General features: G+C 49.0%; 1 protein-coding gene across 1 annotated transcript; it reads left to right on the top strand.

The window, feature by feature from the left end:
• Window positions 1-1,185: 1,185 nt before the first annotated feature.
• On the top strand, window positions 1,186-20,369 carry E2f6 (E2F transcription factor 6). The gene is made up of 7 exons (XM_070015212.1): window positions 1,186-1,587; window positions 5,708-5,762; window positions 9,313-9,529; window positions 11,741-11,896; window positions 13,637-13,751; window positions 17,616-17,763; window positions 19,192-20,369. Exons 1-7 carry the CDS (start codon window positions 1,186-1,188, stop codon window positions 19,206-19,208), a joined length of 1,110 nt encoding a protein of 369 aa, XP_069871313.1. The 3' UTR covers window positions 19,209-20,369.
• The last annotated feature ends 297 nt before the right edge of the window (window positions 20,370-20,666 follow it).

Here is a 20,666-nt window from a genome sequence, read left to right as displayed (position 1 = left end):
TTTTTTGGGGGGGGGGGTCCGGTCGTGGAGCCTGAACTCTGGGCCTGCGCACTGTCCCTCAGCTCTTCAGCTCAAGGCAAGTGCTCTACCACTGAGCCACCTTTCCACTACCTTTTAAGGGAAGTACTCGCATTTTCCCCATTTTTACAGATGAGGAAAACCGAGGCACACACATATAGTAACTGTGTAAGGTCTTTAACTTCTTGGCGGGGAGAGGGAGAAGTCCTGGGGCTTGAACTCAGGGCCTGAGCTGTTCTTGACTCTTTCTAGGCTCAAGGCTAACATGCTACCACTTGAGCCACAGTGCCACATCTGGCTTTTTCTGAGTCACCCATAACCTGCAAGGTCATTAATTCCTAAGTAGAAGGAAGCAGGGATTGAAAACACAACCTTGAGCAGGGTGCCAGTGGCTCACCCCTGTAATCCTAGCTACTCAGGAGGCTGAGATCTGAGGATCTCGGCTCAAAGCCAGCCGGGGCAGGAAAGTTAGGAGGACTCTTACCTCCGATAAACCACTTAGAGAACTGGAAGTGGTGCTGTGTCTCAAGTGGTTGAGTGCTGGCCTTGAGCTAAGAGCTGAGGGACAGCGCCCAGGCCCTGAGTTCAAGCCCATGACCGACAACAACAATAACAACAACCACAAACCCGAAAACACAACCTTTCGGCTCCAGCTTAATGTGATGTGTTTATCTGTCTTCTCCCAAGCGTCTCCTGAGCCCTGCTCGCGTACATGGCGTCAGAGGCCATCCATAACTGCTTCCTCCAAGAACGAAGCACGGCCCGGCACAGCGTTTCACTGCTGTGGCTTCTGTTTGGTTTTGGTGGTGGTGGTTTGGTTTGGGTCCGGGCTCACCGTGTAATGCACACTGGTCAGGAACTCCCGGGACGGGGAGGACAGGTGCGGCCCACGCCCAGCTTCACCTGGGTGGCACAATCCGCGTCGCACCGAGCGCGCGGGCGGGCGGGCGGGCGAGGCGCGAAGGGAAGCCGGAGCCTCATCAGCCCCTCATTCCCACAAGGCCCAGGCCCCGTCTCTGCCCGCTCCCTTCCTCAGATTCTCCGCTCCACCTCCAGGTTTTACCTCTCCGTCCTCTCCGTGATCCGCGCTCCGGGTTTCCCGGCCCACGGACTGGTGCGTGGGAACGCGGGGAGGGAGGGGGGAGAGGAGCGGCGCCGGCGGCGCGCATGCGCGGAGAGGGTCGTGTGCTGCGCAGGCGGGAACATGGCGGGCCCGGCGTCCTGAGCGCCGCGGGTCGCCCTCGTCCCCTCGCGGCCCCTGGCGCCGGCGGCGGCGGCGGCGGCAGCGGGAGCTCGTGGGGCCGCGGCGCGTCCTCCTGCAGGCGCGGGGCCGGGCGTCCCGGCGGGAGCGGTGCCCGGGCCGGCGCGGGCCGGCGGGAGAGCGCGCGGGCGCGAGCGCGGGGCCGGCGGGAGAGCGGGCGGGCGCGAGGCGCGGGCCGGCGGGCGGGCGGGCGGGCGGGCGGCAGCATGAGCCAGCCGGCGCGGAGGCTGCCCAGCCTGCTGCTGGACCCGGCGCAGGAGACGGTGCGCCGCCGCTGCCGGGACCCCATCAGCGTGGAGAGCCTGCTGGTAAGGGGCGGGCGGCGGGCTGGGTGGGCCCGCTCCCCCCCCCCGCCCTCCTCCTCTCCCGCCCTCCTCCCCCCGGCCCCCTCCCCGCCCTCCCCGCGGCCTCCACCGCCCAGCAGCACCTGTGCCCGCGGGCGCGCGGCGGGGCTCCCCGCGTTCTCCCGCCTCGGCTGCACCCTCCCCCCCCCCCCCCGCCCGCCCTGCCGACCTCCCGACTCAGGTTCCCCACCCCAAACCTGTCACCGGCCCCGACCGATGGGAAAAGGAGCGGGGCGCGACGCCCTCGGCCAGGCGCGCACCTGTCATCTGGGCTACTCGGGAAGCGGGGGCGGGGGCTAACTCAGGATCTGAAGGATCGTGGTTCGAAGCTAGTCCGGGCTGGAAAGTCCGGGAGACTCTTCTCCACAATGAAGCACCTAAAAATGCTGCAAGTGGAGGTGTGGCTCAAGTGGTAGGATGCCAGCGTCGAGCAGAAAAAAAGCTAAGGGGGACAGCACACATCGTAACGCCCTTCTGTTCAAGCTCCATGCTGTGTTCCTATGATTCTTGGGGCTCTTGATCAGCCCACCCTTTTCTGTTTCTCCCTCGACCAGTAATAACTCAGTATGTCCCATGCTATGCCCATTCTTATTTAAGTCCTCACAGCAGTCCTAAGAGACTATTTTTGTTTTGCAGTTGCCAGACAGACTTGGATATATTAGTGGCTGGCTCATGATTAGGAAAGTGGAGAAGCCTCTATGAACCCAGTGCCAAGTCCTTGATGACTTAAATAGCAATCTAAATCCATCTCCTCTCTAATCTCACATGCCCTCCTAATTATCTGTCTCTCCTCTTTCCCAGGCAGACTTCTGGAAGAAGATAGTTTGTGCCCACTCTGTCTCCCTTGACCACCTCATGACCAGCCAGTGCCCTGCTGGAATTTCTGCCCTAGCATTCTGGGAAGAGTGTTCTGACTAGGGTCACCGGGGGCAGACACAGAGTCTTAGCTGCTGTTTCCATCCTCCAATTCTGTAGTTTTGGCCCCAGGGATTGCTGGAGTTGGAGGCCCTTCCCCCACCCCAACTTGTCTTCTTTCCCTTTCCAGATATGATGGTGTTATCAGGGTTATCTGCATTTCTTCCTGTGGGAATTTAGTCTCTGTCCTGTGACTGGTTCCTGTATGTGTTGGTGCCTTCCTGATTGACACAATCTGTATTGGCCTTCATCTTGAGAATTGGATAAAAGCTCCAACCCACCCATTGCTGGAAACCACTTAGCCTGTGGACCGGACCAGAAGATACCCACGTCCTTGAGATTTTCCATATTTTTCCTTCCTTCCTTCCCTTCTTCTTCCTTTCTCTTTTTCTTCTCTCTCTCTCTTTCTCTCTTTCTTCTGATCCTGGGCACTGTCCTTGAGCTGCTTTTTTTTTTTTTTTTGAGTAGTTTATTGGAGATAAGAGTCTCATGGACTTTCCTACCAGGGCTGGCTTTGAACCACAATCCTCAGATCTCAGCCTCCTGAGTAGCTAGGATTACAGGCATGAGCCACCAATGCCTGGCAACCCTTATGGGTTTTTGTGGTTAATTGGAGATAAGATTCTCACAGACTTTTCCTGCCCAGGCTGACTTCCAGCTGAGAACCACAAATCTCAGCCTCCTGAGTAGCGAGGGTTACAGGCATGAGCCACCAATGCCTAGCAAGTTTTCCATATTCTTATGGAAAACATAGTTTTAGTCACCAGATCATAATAACCCCCAGGACTGGTATGCGTGCACACACAGCGTCTATCTTCACATGTGAGATTGAGAGCAGCCGTTGCAGTAGCTTGGACCTTGTCCAGTGTGCCCATCAAGGCTGCTGGGGCCTGGAGAGCCAGGTGTGGACAAGGTGTTAGGGGCATCTGTTTGGAAAGCAGCGAGTGCTGGGTGTGCAGAGCTTGGCTGCACTGCTCTAAATGGAGAACAGAAGCCTCTGCAGCCAGCGCCTGAGCACACACGGGACACTTTGCCTGTGTTTCACATCAGCTGAAGAGGATGGAATTTTTTTCATTCAAGAATCTTGCTACACAGCTGGGCGCCAGTGGCCCAGGATGCTGAGGGTCATGGTTTGAGGCCAGCCCAGACAGGAAAGACGGCGGGACTTTTATTTCCAATTAGCCAGCAGAAGCCTGAAATGAGTGGGTATGTAGCTCAAGTGGTAGAGCACCAGCCTTGAATGAAAAAGCTCAGGGACAGAAACCTGGCCCTGAGTTCAAGCGCCAGTACCCATGTGCACAGGCACAAGAATCTTGCTACAGTTGCAGCCCCTGTCTCACACTGTATCAGGTGAGGGGTTAAATGTTAAACAAGCAGTGACAGTTGGCAACTTTGGGCTACAGGTCAGTGTTGTGGCGTGGGATGCCATGTTTGTAAATGTCTGATGTGGAGAGTCCCTAGCCATGGCCCCTACCCCAAGGCGGGCATTCCTGGCGTCAGCAGTGCACACATGGTCCTTCCAAGTCTGACAATTTTCCAGGAGGATTCTGTCTCAGGTTCACTTTCTAGGGCATTTCATGCCAAGAACTTGTAACACTAACAGAAACCAAGAGCTTTGCGTCTCTCCTGGCCCCCTGTCCCTCCCAGTTCTGCCTTATTGCTGTCCTATTTATTGTTTTGTTGTTGTTGTTGTTGTTGTTGTTTTGGTCAGTCGTGGGGCTTAAACTCAGCCTGGCACTGTCCCTGAGCCCTTTTGCTCAAGGCCAGCACTCTACCACTTTGAGCCACAGCACCACTTCTGGTTTTCTGGTGGTCCACTGGAGCTGAGTCTCAGAGACTTTCCTGTCCAGGCTGGCTTCCAGCCCTGATCCTCAGATATCAGCCTCCTGAGCACCAGCACCTGGCCTCATTATGTTTCTAAACCATCGACTTGACTATTAAGTGGCATTCAGAAGTCTGGTTGTGCCGGGCGCTGGTGGCTCACGCCTGTAATCCTAGCTACTCAGGAGGCTGAGATCTGAGGATCGCGGTTCAAAGCCAGCCCGGGCAGGAGAGACCGTGAGACTCCTATCTCCAATAAACCACCAGAAAACCGGAAGTGGTGCTGTAGCTCAAGTGGTAGAGCGCTCGCCTTGAGCTGAAGAGCTGAGGGACAGTGCCCAGGCCCAGAGTTCAAGCCCCACGACCGACAAAAAAAAAAAAAAAAAAAGTCTGGTTGTGACAAAGTCCAAGCTGTTCCACACTCTTAAGTGCTACACAGTTTGTGTCTTCTTCACGCCTTCATTTTGGTAAAGGTTCCGTCTTTCCCTTCTCTCCACATAGTTTGCTGTTCAGGCAGGATCTGCCTTTCCCATCAGGGCTCAGCCTTGGCCCCTTTCTGGTGCCGCTTGTCTGATTTCCCTGGCTGGTACCTCACAATCTTCTCTCTCCTCAGGGCACTTGTGGAGTTCCGTTCCCCAGTTTTTCTTTCTTAGACACATCTTTATCGAGGTGATAGTGATGAGATTCATGTCTCTTCTTTCCATGTGCAAAGTTAATGTAGGTTGCTATTTCATGCTTTCATATTTAGGATTTATTCCTTTTTGCATTGCTGATGTTACTACCAGTTCATATAAAGTTGATGGCTGTCAAGTTAACTTTGTCTAAGGAACTTAACGAACTTTATTTCTCTAATAGCAGGGTTTCTAGTTAAACCCTGCAAGCCCTGTTTTCCCTTATTTAAAATGCTACTGGGAGAGCGTGGCTTGCTAGGGAAGCGCCAAACCTCTGGCTCCAAGCCAGGGCCCGCATTTGTTTTGCTTCTCTAAAGGCTTGGTCTCCTCTCCTTAGCCTTCTAGAGCTGGGTGTGGTGTCTTGACCTTGTGTTCCTTTTGTCCCAATAACTGGTGCTGTCACTAGAGTAGTGTCTGTTCAGTAATGATTGTGCATGTGCGGTTCCCCCCCCCCCCAGTCCCCAACCCCCAGGACTGCCATTCTTACCTAGGGAGGTTGTAGTCTGGGAAATGTGGTCAGATATGATTACAATTAGAGTATAGTTTGGGAATATAACTTTTCTTACACCTCAGCATGGGAGAAAAGAAAACCCTTTGTGTTAGAAAGTAAAATGCTCTTGATTCGCATTGTTGTTTTTAAATTGCTATTTAATTTTTTATGTCTTCTTTTTTTCTAGCCATCAAAAATAAGGATTAATTTAGAAGACAATGTACAATATGTGTCCATGAGAAGTAAGTTGATTGCCAAATAGGTTTTAGGTTTTGTAGTATGAACTTCCTACAGTTAAAAGCCCTACATTCTGGGCATCAGGTGCTGATGGCTCACACCTGTAATACTAGCTATTCAGGAGGCTGAGATCTGAGGATGGCAGTTCAAAGCCAGCCTGGGTAGGAAAGTCTGTGAGACTTATTGCCAGTGGCTTTCTAGCTATGGCTCAAGTGGTACAGTGCTAGCCTTGAGCGAAAGAAGCTCAGGGACAGCTCCCAAGCCCTGAGTTCAAGCCCCAGGACTGGCACCCAAAGGGGGAAAAATGGATCTGTTATGAATTCCCTATGATCTTACTGATAGACTCTAGAATAGTCTATGAGAAGCTGGAGGGGGTGGGGGTGGAGTGGCAGGGAAAGGGTGGTGTAGGCTGCAGTCTCACTTGGACAGCATGTAGAGTTTCTGTGTTCTGTTGCATAGCATGGAGACTGCGCAAATGGGTTATTTCCAAATAGCTGAAAGATGGGATTTGACCTGTTCATACAAAGGAAGGATAGGTATTTGGTGTCACGGAGTTGCTAATTAGCCTGATTAGATTCCATGTAAACATCTATTTAAATATCACATATGTAGAAGTAGATACCATTGCTTCTTGTCAAAAGGAAAGCTACATGTATAAGAATTTTTCCTTTAATTCTATTCTTGGCGAGGAATTCCTGGTTGCTGCCACAGAATCGAGTGTAGCTGGGCTGTGAGCGTGAGGTCGGCCCCTGCCTGCCTAGTTTCCTGGGGTCTCCCCCCCTCCTGACCGGACATGCCCCGCCTTGGGGAGCATTTATGGTGCTGGGAGAGCTTTGTGATAGATCCCCCCTCCCATTTCCTGTTAAGTTGATTCTCATTTTTATCAATTTTTAGTGCAGAGATGACCAGATATAAATCACAAATCAGTTTTCCCTTGGCTGCTGCCTCAGTGTCCCCTGTAGTTGGTCACCAAGTTCAGTTACCTTTCCCTTTGAGGTGTTTCTTTCATCTCACCCATGCCACCGAGTTACAGTGATAGCCAGTATCTACTGCTCTCGTACTGTGTTTGGCAGTGTGTTAACATTTTTGCATGAATTACTGCAACAGCGCTTCATAATAAGATTGTGGATTGTGATCGTCTTTATAATCGAGCAAACTGGGACCAGAGAGGTTAATAAATTGCTCAAGGTTAGAGTCAGGTTCTGCTCCCTCTGCCTGGAGGTCGCACAGTCCTGACCCTGTGTTGGACAGCTGCTCCCAGGCCAGGGTCTGACTTCCAAGCTGGGGTAGTGGGGTCGTGGGGTCCTTTTCTTCTACGTGGGCTCCCCCCGCTTCCCGTCATCCTGCCAGTGTGATTTTCCCAGTACACGCATGGGATTTTTATTATGCATCCTAAGTTCTTTAGGAAGCCCTGAGTCCTCAGACATGGATTTATTTAGATGCATTCTCTACAAGGTGGTGGAGAAGGAGTACACAGACAAGACCTTGAAGTCTGGTCTTGCTCACCTGCAGCCTCACTTCAGGGCTCTGCGGCCCTCTTCCCTTAGTGACCCTACACCACGCGTGGGTTCCTAGGCGCACCATGCTTTTAGTGTCGCTTTGTCTTCTGCTTGCTGCGTGTCAGATTGGGAAAGCAGCCTTTATGTGAGAAGGAGCCTTATACTCCATGTAGAACGGAGTGTAGCAGCTCAGCATGCTAGCACCCCTTAAAATACTCCACGCAGCACCACATACTGGAATGTACTTCAAGAGAAGAATTAAGGGTATATAGGATAATTTTGTAGTGAAGAAATTCATTGAATTACAGTGCAAAATAGCAAAGTTGAGACAGTCTGAGTTTCTAGTATTAACCTGAGCAAAGACTCAGATGTTAACAATGTGCAGCCACATGTTTGCAGTATTAAAAGAATATAATACAAGCCAGGTACTGGTAGCTCATGCCTGTAATCCTAGCTACTCAGGAGGCTGAGATTGGAGGATCTCCACTCAAAGCCAGCTTGGGCAGGAAAGCCCCCGAGACTGTTATCTCCAGTTACCCAGCAAAAAGCTGGAAGCAGAGCTGATAAAGCATTGCCTTGAGCAAAAGAGCTGAGGGTCAGTGCTCAGACCCTGAGTGTAAGGTCTGTGCACACACACAAGAAAGAACATAATACAGAATGCTGTGTTCGTTTTTTTTTTTTTCTTTCTTTTGCCAGTCCTGGGGCTTGAACTCAGGGTCTGGGCACTGACCCTGAGCTTCTTTTGCTCAAGGCTAGCACTCTACCACGTGAGCCACAGTGTCACTTCCAGCTTTTTGTGTGTATGTGTTACTGAGGAATGGAACCCAGGGCTTCATGCATGCTAGGAAAGCACTCTACCTCTAAGCCACATTCCCAGCTCCTATTTTTTTTTGGGGGGGGGGGGGGTCCGGTCGTGGGGCTTGAACTCTGGGCCTGGGCGCTGTCCATCTTCAGCTCAAGGCTAGCGCTCTACCACTTGAGCCACAGTGCCACTTCTGGCTTTTTTCTTTTTGCTTATGTGGTGCTGAGGAATCGAACCCAGGGCCTCAGGCATGCAAGGCAAGCGCTCTACCACTGAGCCACCTTCCCAGCCCCTCCTATTTTTTTTTAAATTCTATACAAAGCCAGCATGGTAGCCCACATCTGTATTTCCTGCACTGGAAATACTGAGATGGGAGGATTGTAAATGCCCGATCTGGGCTAGATAAGAAGACACTGTATCAGGAAAACAAATTACATGTACAGGTTGGGGATGAGCTAATATGTGAAGCCTGGAGCCCAATTCTTAGCACACACACACACAAAGCTGCACCCCTAGTGACACACAGTGGGTGCTAGGATGGTGTGGGTGAACACCCTCACATCATTTGGAGGTGAGTTTTGGACTGCCTTCTCGTACGCAAGTTGTTAATACGGGAATAGTAGTGAATGCTTTAATAATGTATTAAGCACTTTTCTTCAGATGTGTTGTAAGTGTCCTCATGGAAGATTAGTTTGGGCCTTCTCTGCTGAACTGCAGCATAGATTAAAAAAAAGCAATAAACACCAGTCCTAGCCAATACTTTCTAATGGATTCTTTAACACCAGTGGCGAAATGCAGTTTTTAAAATCATTCCTAGGGCTGGGAATGTGGCTTAGTGGTAGAGTGCTTGCCTAGCATGGAGTAATCCCTGGGTTTGATTCCTCAGTACCACATGAATAGAAAAAGCCGGAAGTAGCTCTGTGGCTCAAGTGGTAGAGTGCTAGCCTTGAGCAAAAGAAGCTCAGGGATAGTGCCCAGACCCTGAGTTCAAGCCCCAGGACTGGCAAAAAAAATTCCTCATTCTATTCTTGACCAGGGATGTACATACAAACATAAGCCTGCTTATGAGACAGTAGACTCACCTTTGTTTAGACCTAGGATAGGCTAGTACATTTTTTATCCAGGTAGAGAAATTTACTTCACAGGGGATTTCCATAGGCGTTTATGTTTTCCAATCAGAAGACATAAGCAGTTGCTTAAAAGAAGTGAGAATGTTACTTAAAATTTTACAAATGTGTTTATTTTGTTTCCCAGAAGCGCTAAAAGTGAAGAGACCTCGTTTTGATGTTTCACTGGTTTATTTAACTCGAAAATTTATGGATCTTGTCAGATCTGCTCCTGGGGGCATTCTTGACCTAAACAAGGTTGCAACAAAACTGGGTGTGCGGAAACGAAGAGTGTACGACATCACCAATGTCTTAGATGGAATCGACCTGGTTGAAAAAAAATCGAAGAACCACATTCGGTGGATGTAAGTCGGTCTCATTGCTTTTCCCTGACCATTTCACCCTGCCCAGATTAGCAATATTAAACAGTAAGATACAGTTCTTTTTTGTGTGTGTTCCGGTACTAGGACTTGAACTCGGGGACTCATGCTCTCTTTGCTTTTTTTGTTCAAGTCTGGTACTCTACTACTTGAACTGGCAGCCTTTTGGTGGTTATAGAGTTAAAAGTCTCATGGACTTTGCTTTCTGGGCTGTCTTGGAACCAGGATCCTCACATCTTAGCATCCTGAATAGCGAGGAATAGAAGCCACCAGCATCCACCTAATTTTTGTTAGAACAAGAAAATGGAGATTTTTCTTTCATTGTCCCACAAAGGACTTAAATTGTCCTTACTACTTAGGACCAGTAGGTGCCATAGACAGAATATCATTCTGATACAGAAAAGTTAGATGGAATAAAATAATTGCATTTAAATTTTTGTTTTTCAAGATGATAAGAAGAAAACATCTGGGGATGGAAGGTGGCTCAGTGGTAGAGTGCTTGCCTCCCATGCATGAGGCCCTGGGTTTGATTCCTCAGCAACACATACACAGAAAAAAGCCAGAAGTGGCACCGTGGCTCAAGTGGTAGAGCAGTAGACTTGAGCTGAAGAGCTGAGGGACAGCCCCCAGGCCAGAGTTCAAGCCCCATGACCAAAAAATATATATATATATAATTACATAGAACAATTTTAAAGTCCTTCTTTAGTGGTTGATACAGAGGAAATCTGTGAAAGTTGAAAGCTCATTCTCTCAGGCACAGTGTAGTAAACACCTAGAACTCCTTCCCCATGGGGAATTTAGGATCTTGGCGACAGAGCAGAAATCTGCATTCGCAGCAAGTACCCTGAGTGACTGTGACACTGTTGGGCTCCGGACGTCACTTTGGAACACATTACTCTGAGTATAAAGAGAAAACTCAGACAGCCAGCTGCTAGTGGCTAACACCTGTAATCCTAGTTACTTAGGAGGCATAGTTCTAAGCCAGCCTGAGCAGGAAAAGTGCGTGAGTGAGACTCTTTTTTTTTTTTTGCCAGTCCTGGGTCTTGAACTCGGGGCCTGGGTACTTTCCCTGAGCTGCTTTTGCTCAAGGTTAGCACTCTACCACTTGAGCCACAGCATCACTTCCAGCTTTTTCTGTTTTATGTGGTACGGAGGACTCGAACCCAGGGCTTCATGCACCTCCTCAGCCCGTCTGTGAGACTTTTGTCGCCATTTAACCACCAAAAAGCCAGAGGTGGGCTTGCTGCTCAGATGGTGGAGTGTTGGTCTTGAGCAAATCAGAAGCCCAGGGACAGTGCCCAGACCTTGAGAGCCCAGAACTGGCACCAAAAAAAATGAAATAAAAAAGGAAGACCATGTTCCAAATGAAAGCAGCTGCTAAGGAGCCAGCCCGACTGAGAAGGATCCCAAAGGAAGAGGCCCAAAGGCTTAGGCCTGAGTAGACATGCAGATGTGTGTGCATATACGTGGAAGAGAAAAGCCGGGGCTCTTACAGCAGCCCAATATTTAGAATCAGGAAGAAGCAGTTCTGGCATACAGTGTTTTTCAGGCAGGTGAAAACCCAAAGATCATACAGTAAATGAGTATTAAAGGAAAGCATCCATAAAGTGATCACTTTTTTCATTGTACAGACACAAGCCAGGTCTGCTATGGACATGTTTGCTTGAGGGTTCATCTCAGCACTGTGAAACACTAGCCGCTTGACTGCGGCAGAGGAAGGACAAGGAGCTACGTTCTGTTTATTATGCATAAACACTGAAAGAAAGTGCACAGTGGTTATTCTCAGTCATAGGGTGGAGTAGCCACTAATAATGAAGGAATAGATCTTTAAAGAGCAGTAGCTGACAGGCACTGGTGGCTTATACCTATGATTCTGTAATCCTACCTACTCAGCAGGCCAAGACCTGATTCCAAGCCAGCCAAGGCAGGAGAGCCCAGGAGACTTATTTCCAACCAGCAAAAAAGCCAGAAGTGAAGCTGAGCACCAGCCTTGAGCAGAAAACCTAAGGAACAGCATCTGGGCCTGAGTGCAAGCTTCAGTAGCTTTAAAAAAAAATGGACTAAAATAATTACATCCAGATAGACTCTGTACATTATAGCCATCATGTCTTGTTTTCATATGTAGAATTGTAATTATTCTCCATCTCCTAGCTGTTATTAACGGTGGGTTTCTGTGCTTGTTTTGTTCTTTTAAAGAGGGTCTGACCTTAACAACTTTGGAGCAGTGCCCCAACAAAAGAAGCTGCAGGAGGAGCTTTCCAACCTGTCCGCCATGGAAGATGCATTGGATGAGTTAATCAAGGACTGTGCTCAGCAGTTGTTTGAGTTAACCGACGACAAGGAAAATGAGCGATATCCTTTAAGTTGGTGCCTTTAGAAAATGTCTGCTTCCAAAGCAGATTCTATAGTAGGGTAGCTTAGGGATTTAATTTCCATACTTCAGCAAGGAAAGTTTTGTGGTGTGGCCTCCACAGCCCATTTTTGCCTAAAGGTGTTTTGTGGGATGACCCCAGCTATTCACTGACAGTCCTAGGTTGGCATAGCACTGTTGATAATTCTTTCTTTGTTGGTCATGGGGTGTGAACTCAGAGCTCGGGTGCTGTCTCTGAGGTTTTTTTTCTTTTTTGGGGGGGAGGGGGGTCCGGTCGTGGGGCCTGAACTCTGGGCCTGGGCGCTGTCTCTCAGCTCTTCAGCTCAAGGCTAGCGCTCTACCACTTGAGCCACAGCGCCACTCCCGGCTTTTTTCTTTTTGTTTATGTGGTGCTGAGGAATTGAACCCAGGGCCTCATGCATACAAGGCAAGCGCTCTACCACTGAGCCACCTTCCCAGCCCCTCTCTGAGGTTTTTTGCTCAAGGCTAGTAGTGCTCTACACTAGGAGCCTCAGTACCACTTCCAGTTTTCTAGTGGAGATAAGAGGTCATGGACTTTCCTGCCCGGGGTGGCTTTGAACCGCAATCCTCAGATCTCAGCCTCCTGAGTAGCTAGGATTACAGGCGTGAGCCACCTGTGCCTGGCTTTCTATTTTGTTTTATTATTTACTATGCTTGTTATGTCTTATTATGTCTAATTGTGTGTGTATATGTGTGCACACATATGTGCATGTTGCCAGTCCCAGGGTTTGAATTCAGAGCCTAGGTGCTATTCTTGAGCTTTTGTGCACAAGGCTAATGCTCTTACCACTTGAGCCACAGCTCTACTTCTGATTTTTTGGTGCTTAATTGGAGATAAAGAGTCTTTTTTTTTTTTTTTTTGCCGGTCATGGGGCCTGAACTTTGGGCCTGAACGCTGTCCCTCATTTCTTCAGCTTAAGGCTAGTGCTCTACCACTTGAGCCACCGTGCCACTTCCGGCTTTTTTTTTTTTTTTTTGGGTCCGGTCGTGGGGCCTGAACTCTGGGCCTGGGCGCTGTCCCTCAGCTCTTCAGCTCAAGGCTAGCACTCTACCACTTGAGCCACAGCAGCACTTCCGGCTTTTTTCTTTTTGCTTATGGGGTGCTGAGGAATCAAACCCAGAACCTCATGCATGCAATGCAAGCACTCTACCACTGAGCCACCTTCCCAGCCCCAAAATAAAGAGTCTTACGGTCTTTTCTTGCCCAGGTTGGCTTAAAATCACAATCCTCAGATCTCAGCCGCCTGAGTAGGATCACAGGTGTGACTCACCAGGGCTGGGCTGCACCTGATTTTAAAGAAGACTCTGCCATAGGTGCCAGTGCATAGAAAGCACATGGTGTCTACGGTGTATTATGGGGTTTTAGGCACCAATCGGTCCTATAACATCCTGCAAAAAAACCTGGGGATGACCGCACCTTTATCACTTCTGTTTGTATTAGGGACTTTATTTTCTCCAGAAATTATCATAATCCCAGTAGTTCATTTAACGTCCTCTTAATGTTTATAAAACACTGTAAAATCTTAGCATCATATCAGAAATAATAAAGCTATGGAACGATTATTTTGTAACTACTTTCCTCAATCGTGAGTTTGTATACCCTAAAAGCTAAAGCTGCTCTTAACACTTGCCTTTGTATGTACACAATAAATTAGCTGCCCAGTACCTGCGCTCTGTTAGAGTCCTTGACTGTGTCTCACGCTAGCCTACGTCACCTACCAGGACATTCACAACATCCAGGCCTTCCACGAGCAGATTGTCATCGCAGTGAAGGCACCCGAGGAGACCAGGCTGGATGTGCCAGCTCCCAGAGAAGTAGGTCGCCCTGCATTTCAGCCAGCATGCAAGAGGGAGGTGCGCTGAGGCTGAGGCAGGCTTATGTTGCTTACTTCCTGTATGAATGTTGCTTACTTCCTGTATGTATGTTGCTTACTTCCTGTGTGTCTGACACAGGGAAGACTTGGATACATTTTCACTTGTTTTGACTAACCCAGAAAATGAAGTAGACATTGTAGCTTTTTGAGAGAAAAGCCAAGCACAGAAAGACACATTTGTTTCTTAAGACACATTTGTTTCTTAGCACAAAGTGACAGAACCAGATTCAAACATAAGCAATTTGTCTTCAGTTTTTTTCTTAGTCCTGGCCTTGGAACTCAGGGCCCTGGGTTTGCTAGGCAGGTTCTCTACCACTTGAGACATACATTTGATCCTTTTTGCTTTAGTTATTTTTTTTTTTTTTTCTTTTGGTCGGTTGTAAGGCATGAACTCAGAGCCTAGGTTCTGTCCCTGGGCTCTTGCTCAGTAGTGATCATCTACCACTTTGAGATACAGCACCATTTCTGGTTTTCTGGTGGTTCATTGGAGCTAAGAGTCTCACAGACTTTCCTGTCAGGGCTGGCTTTGAACCGAGATCCTCAGATCTCTGCCTCCTGAGTTGCTAGGATGATAGGCGTGAGCCACCACTCCTAGCTTTGTTATTTCTTAAAGGTGGCCTGGACTACAGTTTGCCTAATTATATTTACCACAAATTGTGATGGTAGGCACACATTACCATGGCAACTGTATTTGTTGAAATGGGGCCTTGTGAACTTTTTTTTTTTTGCCCAGGCTGGCCTCAAACTGAGATTCTCAAGATCTCTACTTCTTGGGTAACTAGAGGGGTATGTGGGAGAGGAGGAGGGTAGCTAGAGGGTGGCTAGAGGGTGTGTGTGTGTGTGTGTGTGTGTGTGTGTGTGTGTGTGTGTGTGTGTGTGTGTGTGTGTGTGTGTGTGTGTGTGTGTGTGTGTGTGTGTGTGTGTGTGTGTGTGTGTGTGTGTGTGTGTGTGTGTGTGTGTGTGTGTGTGTCCACCAATGCTAGGGCTTGAACGCAAGGTCTGAGTGCTGTCCTTGAGGTTTTTTTTTACTCAAGGCCTAGTCCTCTACCACTTGAGCCATAGCTCTACTTCTGGCGTTTGGGTGGTTAATTAGAATCACAGGCTTTCCTGCCTACGCTGGCTTTGAACTTCCATCCTAAGACGTCAGCCTCAGCCGGGCGCTGGTGGCTCTCGCCTGTAATTCTAGCTACTCAGGAGGCTGAGATCTGAGGATCGCAGTTCAAAGCCAGCCCGGGCAGGAAAGTTCGTGAGACTCTTCAATAAACCACTAGAAAACCGGAAGTGGTGCTGTGGCTCAAGCGGTAGAGCGCTCGCCTTGAGCTGAAGAGCACAAGGACAGTGCCCAAGCCCAGAGTTCAATCCCCATGACAGACAAAAAAAAAAACTAAGACCTCAGCCTCCTGAATAACTAGGATTACAGGTGTGAGTCACCAGTGCCCGCTGCCTCAATCTTTAATATCCAAAAGTACGCTGCTGTTGTAAGAGAGGCTTTAGGGAATGGACTTCCTGTGTGATTTGGAAAGTAAACTTAAAATGAAAAAGTAAGATGTCTGCGTAAATGAGTATTTTTATCGGCTGCTAGCTGTTGGCACATGCTTCCCCTGCAGGGAAGTTTGCATTGACAGTCCTTGTCATCTGAAGCGGCTTGATGAGGACAGAGTCAGAACAAACAATCAAGTCCTGACAGCTCTGCCCTTGGCCAGTCCTCATTGCCGTAGGGAGGAATATCCTTGCCTCCCCCTTTTCTTTATCTCAGCACTCCGTTGTGGCTGTGCACGTGCAGCCCACGTGACCTGACAGTGGATCCAGACTCCATTTGGAGCTGCCTGCCCTCCCCTCAGTCACACGTCAGGACTGGTGGTGATGGTTCATACTTGTTTTAGCTACTCTCCCAGTAACAGTAAAACTTTCGCAGATGCTGAAACGAGTGTATGTGTCAGCATTGGGCTTGAACTCAGGGCCTGGGCACTGTCCCTTAATTTTTTCCAATCTAGTTTGGTGCTCTTCCCCTTCCCACTTTGTGCTGGTTAATTGGCGATGGGCGTCTCAGGACTTTCCTGCCAGGGTTGTTCTCTTGTTTCTGTGTTGTTTGTTTGGGTGGTATTGGGTGCTTGAACTCCAGGATTGGAGTTAGCCTTGAGCAAAAGAGCTGGCGTACCACACAGCTCCACTTCCCACTTTGTAGTGGTTAATTGGAGATAAGAATCGCCCAGATTTTGCTACAGAGATGGACCTCATAGCTAGCCTCACAGCTGGCATTATAGATGTGAGCCACAGTACCCAGCAATGCCAAGACTTTTTATAAAACTAAATAAATCTTTTTTGGGTCATCATAAGCCACTCATTCTTCAGGAATGAGCACTGGTTTCCCAGTGCTGGAGCTGCTTCAGACAGTAATTGCTGAGTGTCGCTGAGCTCCTCCCTGAGTCAGGTTTGGAAGCCATGCAGGTTGGGCCCTGCTGGCTGTGGGCCCGAGGCGTGAGCATGAGCGTGCTGGGGTAGTGAAGTCCGGCTCCCCCAGATCTGGGAGAGGCTGGTGGACCTCAGGCAAGGTTGGCAAAGCGGCCTTTGGTTCAGATCCTGCTTCCTTCCCGCTGTAAGTGGATTGCGGGGGCCCGGGTCTGTGTGGTTGCATCTGTCTGCCTTCAGAGTCAGTAGTTTGGGGCAGGGACAGTGCGGCCTGCAAAGCCAGAAACAGCCGCCACCACACCCTCGATGGACCAGGTGCCCCACCCCCAACCGGGAGCGGAAGTCCTCAGCTGGCTGCCCATTCTGGAAGAATCCACAACTCAGCTGCCACCTGCCTGGAGCCAGCCACCCACAGCAAGGGGGACAGGAGGCTGGGAGGCCCGCTGAGAAGTCACGTGACCCAGCTCCCGCAGACGAGAGCCTGAGGGGCAGGGCGGAGGGCAGTGGGGTCTGCATCTGGCCTGGCCACGGGAAAGGGGAGAGGTGGGCCTGGGCAAGCTGAACCAGCTTCAGGGGAAAGACCGCGAGCCTGCCTCAGACCACACGCGCGGAGCTTTTGGTAGGAACACCTCATTTCCTGAGTACTCACCGGAACACGTGGAAATCCTTCCTGAGTGAATGAGTGAAGCCAAAAGCTGTGACAAATCATAGAGAAGCGCCCTTCATAGTCTGTGTGTGTGTCTGAATGACACGATGTATCTTTTTGATCTTCTCTTAGTTCTTTTCAACCAGACCAAAAAAGCAGTCCTGGCCGGGCACTGGTGGCTCACACCTGTAAACATAGCTACTCAGGAGGCTGAGATCTGAGGATCACAGTTCAAAGCCAGCCTGGGCAGGAAAGTCCATGAGACTCTCCTATTGACCACCAGAAAACCGGAAGTGGCGCTGTGGCTCAAGTGGTAGAGCGCTCGCCTTGAGCTGAAGAGCTGAGGGACAGCGCCCAGGCCCAGAATTCAGGCCCCACGACCAACCAAAAAACAAAAAAAATCAGTCCTTCTGTTAATCTCAGTACCTCCCCATTAGTTTAGAATCGAAATAGCCTGCATGTTAAAGCTCAGCGCTCCAGAGTTCTTTGTCATAAAGCACTGATGTTTGACTCTCAAGGGCGGACACCGTGGAGGTGTGTGTGTGTGCGCACGCGCGCACAGTGGCTCTGGAAACATGGCTGCCTGAATCGCTGAATTACTGACTGCTCGCTGTTTACTGGACTTCCGTGTAGAAATGCTCGGTAGAGAGGAACCTGCTGGAATTGGCTCCTGAGGCCCCTGTGGTTTCAGGAAGTGTCTGACGGGGGCAGGCAGGGCTCCGCTCATCTCGAGATGTGTGTCCCTTGCAGGACTCCATCACGGTGCACATCCGAAGCACCAAGGGGCCCATTGACGTGTACCTCTGTGAGGTGGAGCAGACCCACCCGAAGGGCAAGACTTCCGATGGAGCCTCGGCCTCCTCCTCTAAGAGCAAACATCCAAAAGCTTCTGGGAAAGGTAAGTGTACCTTTTGTGCTTGCAGAAATGTACGATTCTAGCAAGTTCTAAGTAATAATATTAAAGCATATTATAACATTTAAGGTATTTCTTTGTGCTGGGCTTGGTGATGCACACCTGCAGTCCCAGCACTCTGGAGGCAGAGGCAGGAGGATCTCAGGTTGAAGGCCAGCCTAGACTACATAGTAAGTTCCAGTCTAGAATTGGGCTACATAGTGGGATTCTGTCTCAAAAGAAAGACCAACCTAACCAAAAGTTTATTTCTACTCTTCCTATGCACAATAACTTTAGGTTTAAAAAAAAAAAAAAAAAAGGCAAAGCCAGGAGATGGTCTGTAATCCCAGCTACTTAAGAGGCTGAGAGCTGAGAATTGCAGCCAAGCCAGCCAAGGCAGGAAAGTCCATGAGACTCTTCATCTTAAATCAACAACCAGAAGCAAAAGTGGAGCTGTGGGTCAAGGGGTAGAATGCTAGCCTTGAGCAAAAAATCTAAAGGTCAGCGCCTGACTACTAGCACTGGAAAAACAAAGTTTGCAGAATCATTCTTAACTGTGGTGGTTTAGGATTTTCTGACTTTGTAGTTCAGTTTCACGTAGTTCTGATCACTGAAAACAGCACTTTGTTGTCCTGCAATCAGGCCAGCAGGTGGGGGTGTCTGAGCAGGAAAGGTATCTGAGTTCCTTCCCAGCTACAATTTTGATTTGCCATTTATTCTTGAGACTGGAAACAGGAGCTTTCTGCCATTACCGTGCAAGGGTGGGGTTTTGTTTTGTTTGCTGATCCTTGGGCTTGAACTCTGGCTCTCTCCCTGAGCTTTCAAGGCTAGTACTCTACCACTTGAGCCACAGCTGCACTTCTGGCTTTTTGGTAGCTAATTGGAGATAAGAGTCTCACGTGCTTTCTAGCCCTGGCAGTCTTTGAATCGAGGTCCTCAGATCATGATTAGATAGTAGATAAGATTACAGTGCTCGGCTGGAGTTACGGTTCTTCACTAAAATTCTTTTGGTTGTCTGGCAATCCTAGGGTTTGAACTCTGCTTCATGCATACTAGGCAGGCTGTCTGCAGCTGGGCACACTTCTTAACAGCTTTTTGCACTGGTTATTTGTGAGCTAGGGTTGTACTTGGTGCCTGGACTGTGATCCACCTATTTTACACTTTCCCTTGTAGCTGGGGTGATAGATGTGCACCACAGCACCCAGCTACTGCTTGATAAGAGATCTCACATTTCTTCCTGACCACCCTCAAACTATGATCCTCCAGATCTCTGCCTTTCCAGCAGCTAGGAATGCTGTGCAAGGTCTTTTTTTCTTTTTCTTCTTCTTTTTTTTTTTTTTTTTTTTTTTGAGTAGTTGAATTGCATGCTCGGTTACCTGCCTGCCTTTTGAGCCATCCCTTAGATTTTTTTTCTCTTCTGTGTCCTTTTTTCAGAAGAAAATCCTCAGTAAAGTAAAGGAAGAGTTGCCTGAAGTGAGCAGTGGATGGCATTTGAGAAATAGATCGTGGTTCTCTAGAGCATCCCACACAGATGAATTATGCATCGGCATGATTCTCAGAGCAATAAATCACCCACGAAGTGCACTCCTTCGCACTCAGCAGCAAGCAGCATGAAGGGCAGGAGTGGCTTGGAGTGGCTCCCTTATTAGATGCCTGAAGTATTATGGTTTCTGCATTGGAAAGCAGCTCTTACAACTAACTATTCACTGCTTATTGTCTGTGAACTAGACGCCTGGCCTCCTGAAATGACTTGATCACAGCACATGATCAGGCCGGGCACGGACAGTTCCGAGTACACTCTGCCCTTCCCCAGAGGAGGCTGTGGTACGTCACAAAGGAAATTGCCTTACACTGGTTCACGTGTGCAGTGAAGCGTTGCCCACGCGTCTCAATGTGATGCCTTTGTAGATATCTGTATAATGTTCAGGTCACTGATGAATTATGTCTGAGTGGCGCTTTTACCCCTGTACAGCTCAAATAATGTGTGTATGGAAAGTGACAGACGAGTGCTCTAGTTTCCTCTCTTTCTCTAACTTATTAGAATCCTCAGGACGAGGATGACAGGAGAGCTTTTCCGAACTTCCACATGGAGAACTGTACTAGTACCTTTAAGTTCCTGGATTTCATCCAGTATTTTAATGTGGCTCCCAGCGCTGAAATTGAGGTCCGATCCTTCGTGATTTCCAGCTGCCTCCGAGTTACTGTGTCCCAGCCCTGCCACGGCCCGTGCCCGACACTTTTAGGGCCGATAGCGAAATGTCCCAAGGGAACAGATGAATTCACTGAATTTCAGTCACGGTGCAGTTGGGCTACGTGAAGCTTTTTGCCCACAGACTTTGGAATGTTTTTGTGTGCAGCCTCACTCATCCCTCAGAGAGGCCCTCTTCCTGTGAATTGCCTCCTGCCCTCTGTCCAGCTCTAGTCCCAATTCTCCAAGCACCTAGCTCTTTCTACCTCAGTGGGTCAGTCATTTACCACTCTGTGCCTCAGTTTACTCAGTAGTTTACCATTAGACTGTGAGCTCCTTGAGAGACTTGGTTGCAATCATTGTTATATCAGCGCCTGGCTCGTGCCTGGCCGGAAACAGTGCTCAATAAATGTTTGACAAATCAGTGCGTGAGTGATTGTAAAATGGGCCTCATCAAACTTGGCTTGTCTGTCACGCTGGATGCTTGTGAGCAGTATTTGAATTATTTTTTTTTAAAACCTCTCACTTTCTAAGAAAGATTTGCAACAGTTTGAAATTAAGGCCACCTAGAAAACAATTTTAAAAGGGAACCACACTTAGAATGTTAGAAAAATAACATTTTTTGGGTTCTTTATCTGAGCGGTTGCAGCTTTTGTCCAGCCTGCCTTTGCTTTCTGCTGGCCACCGGCTGCTCTCTGCTGCCCCTACCGTCCTCTTCCTA

This window comes from Dipodomys merriami, unplaced genomic scaffold (assembly GCF_024711535.1).
Source record: "Dipodomys merriami isolate MVZ:Mamm:240054 unplaced genomic scaffold, mDipMer1.0.p SCAF_110, whole genome shotgun sequence".
NCBI classification, from domain to species: domain Eukaryota; kingdom Metazoa; phylum Chordata; class Mammalia; order Rodentia; family Heteromyidae; genus Dipodomys; species Dipodomys merriami.
The sequence above is the reverse complement of the archived record's forward strand: the minus strand, read 5'-3'. Positions and strand labels throughout refer to the sequence as shown.

Excerpts from the sequence above, each read along its gene's own strand:
- E2f6 (XM_070015212.1), top strand. The coding sequence starts at position 1,186 with ATGCGCGGAGAGGGTCGTGTGCTGCGCAGGCGGGAACATGGCGGGCCC. Across the intron at positions 1,588-5,707 it reads TCAGCGTGGAGAGCCTGCTG|CCATCAAAAATAAGGATTAA; the intron begins GTAAGGGGCGGG and ends CTTTTTTTCTAG. Across the intron at positions 11,897-13,636 it reads GACGACAAGGAAAATGAGCG|GCTAGCCTACGTCACCTACC; the intron begins ATATCCTTTAAG and ends ACTGTGTCTCAC.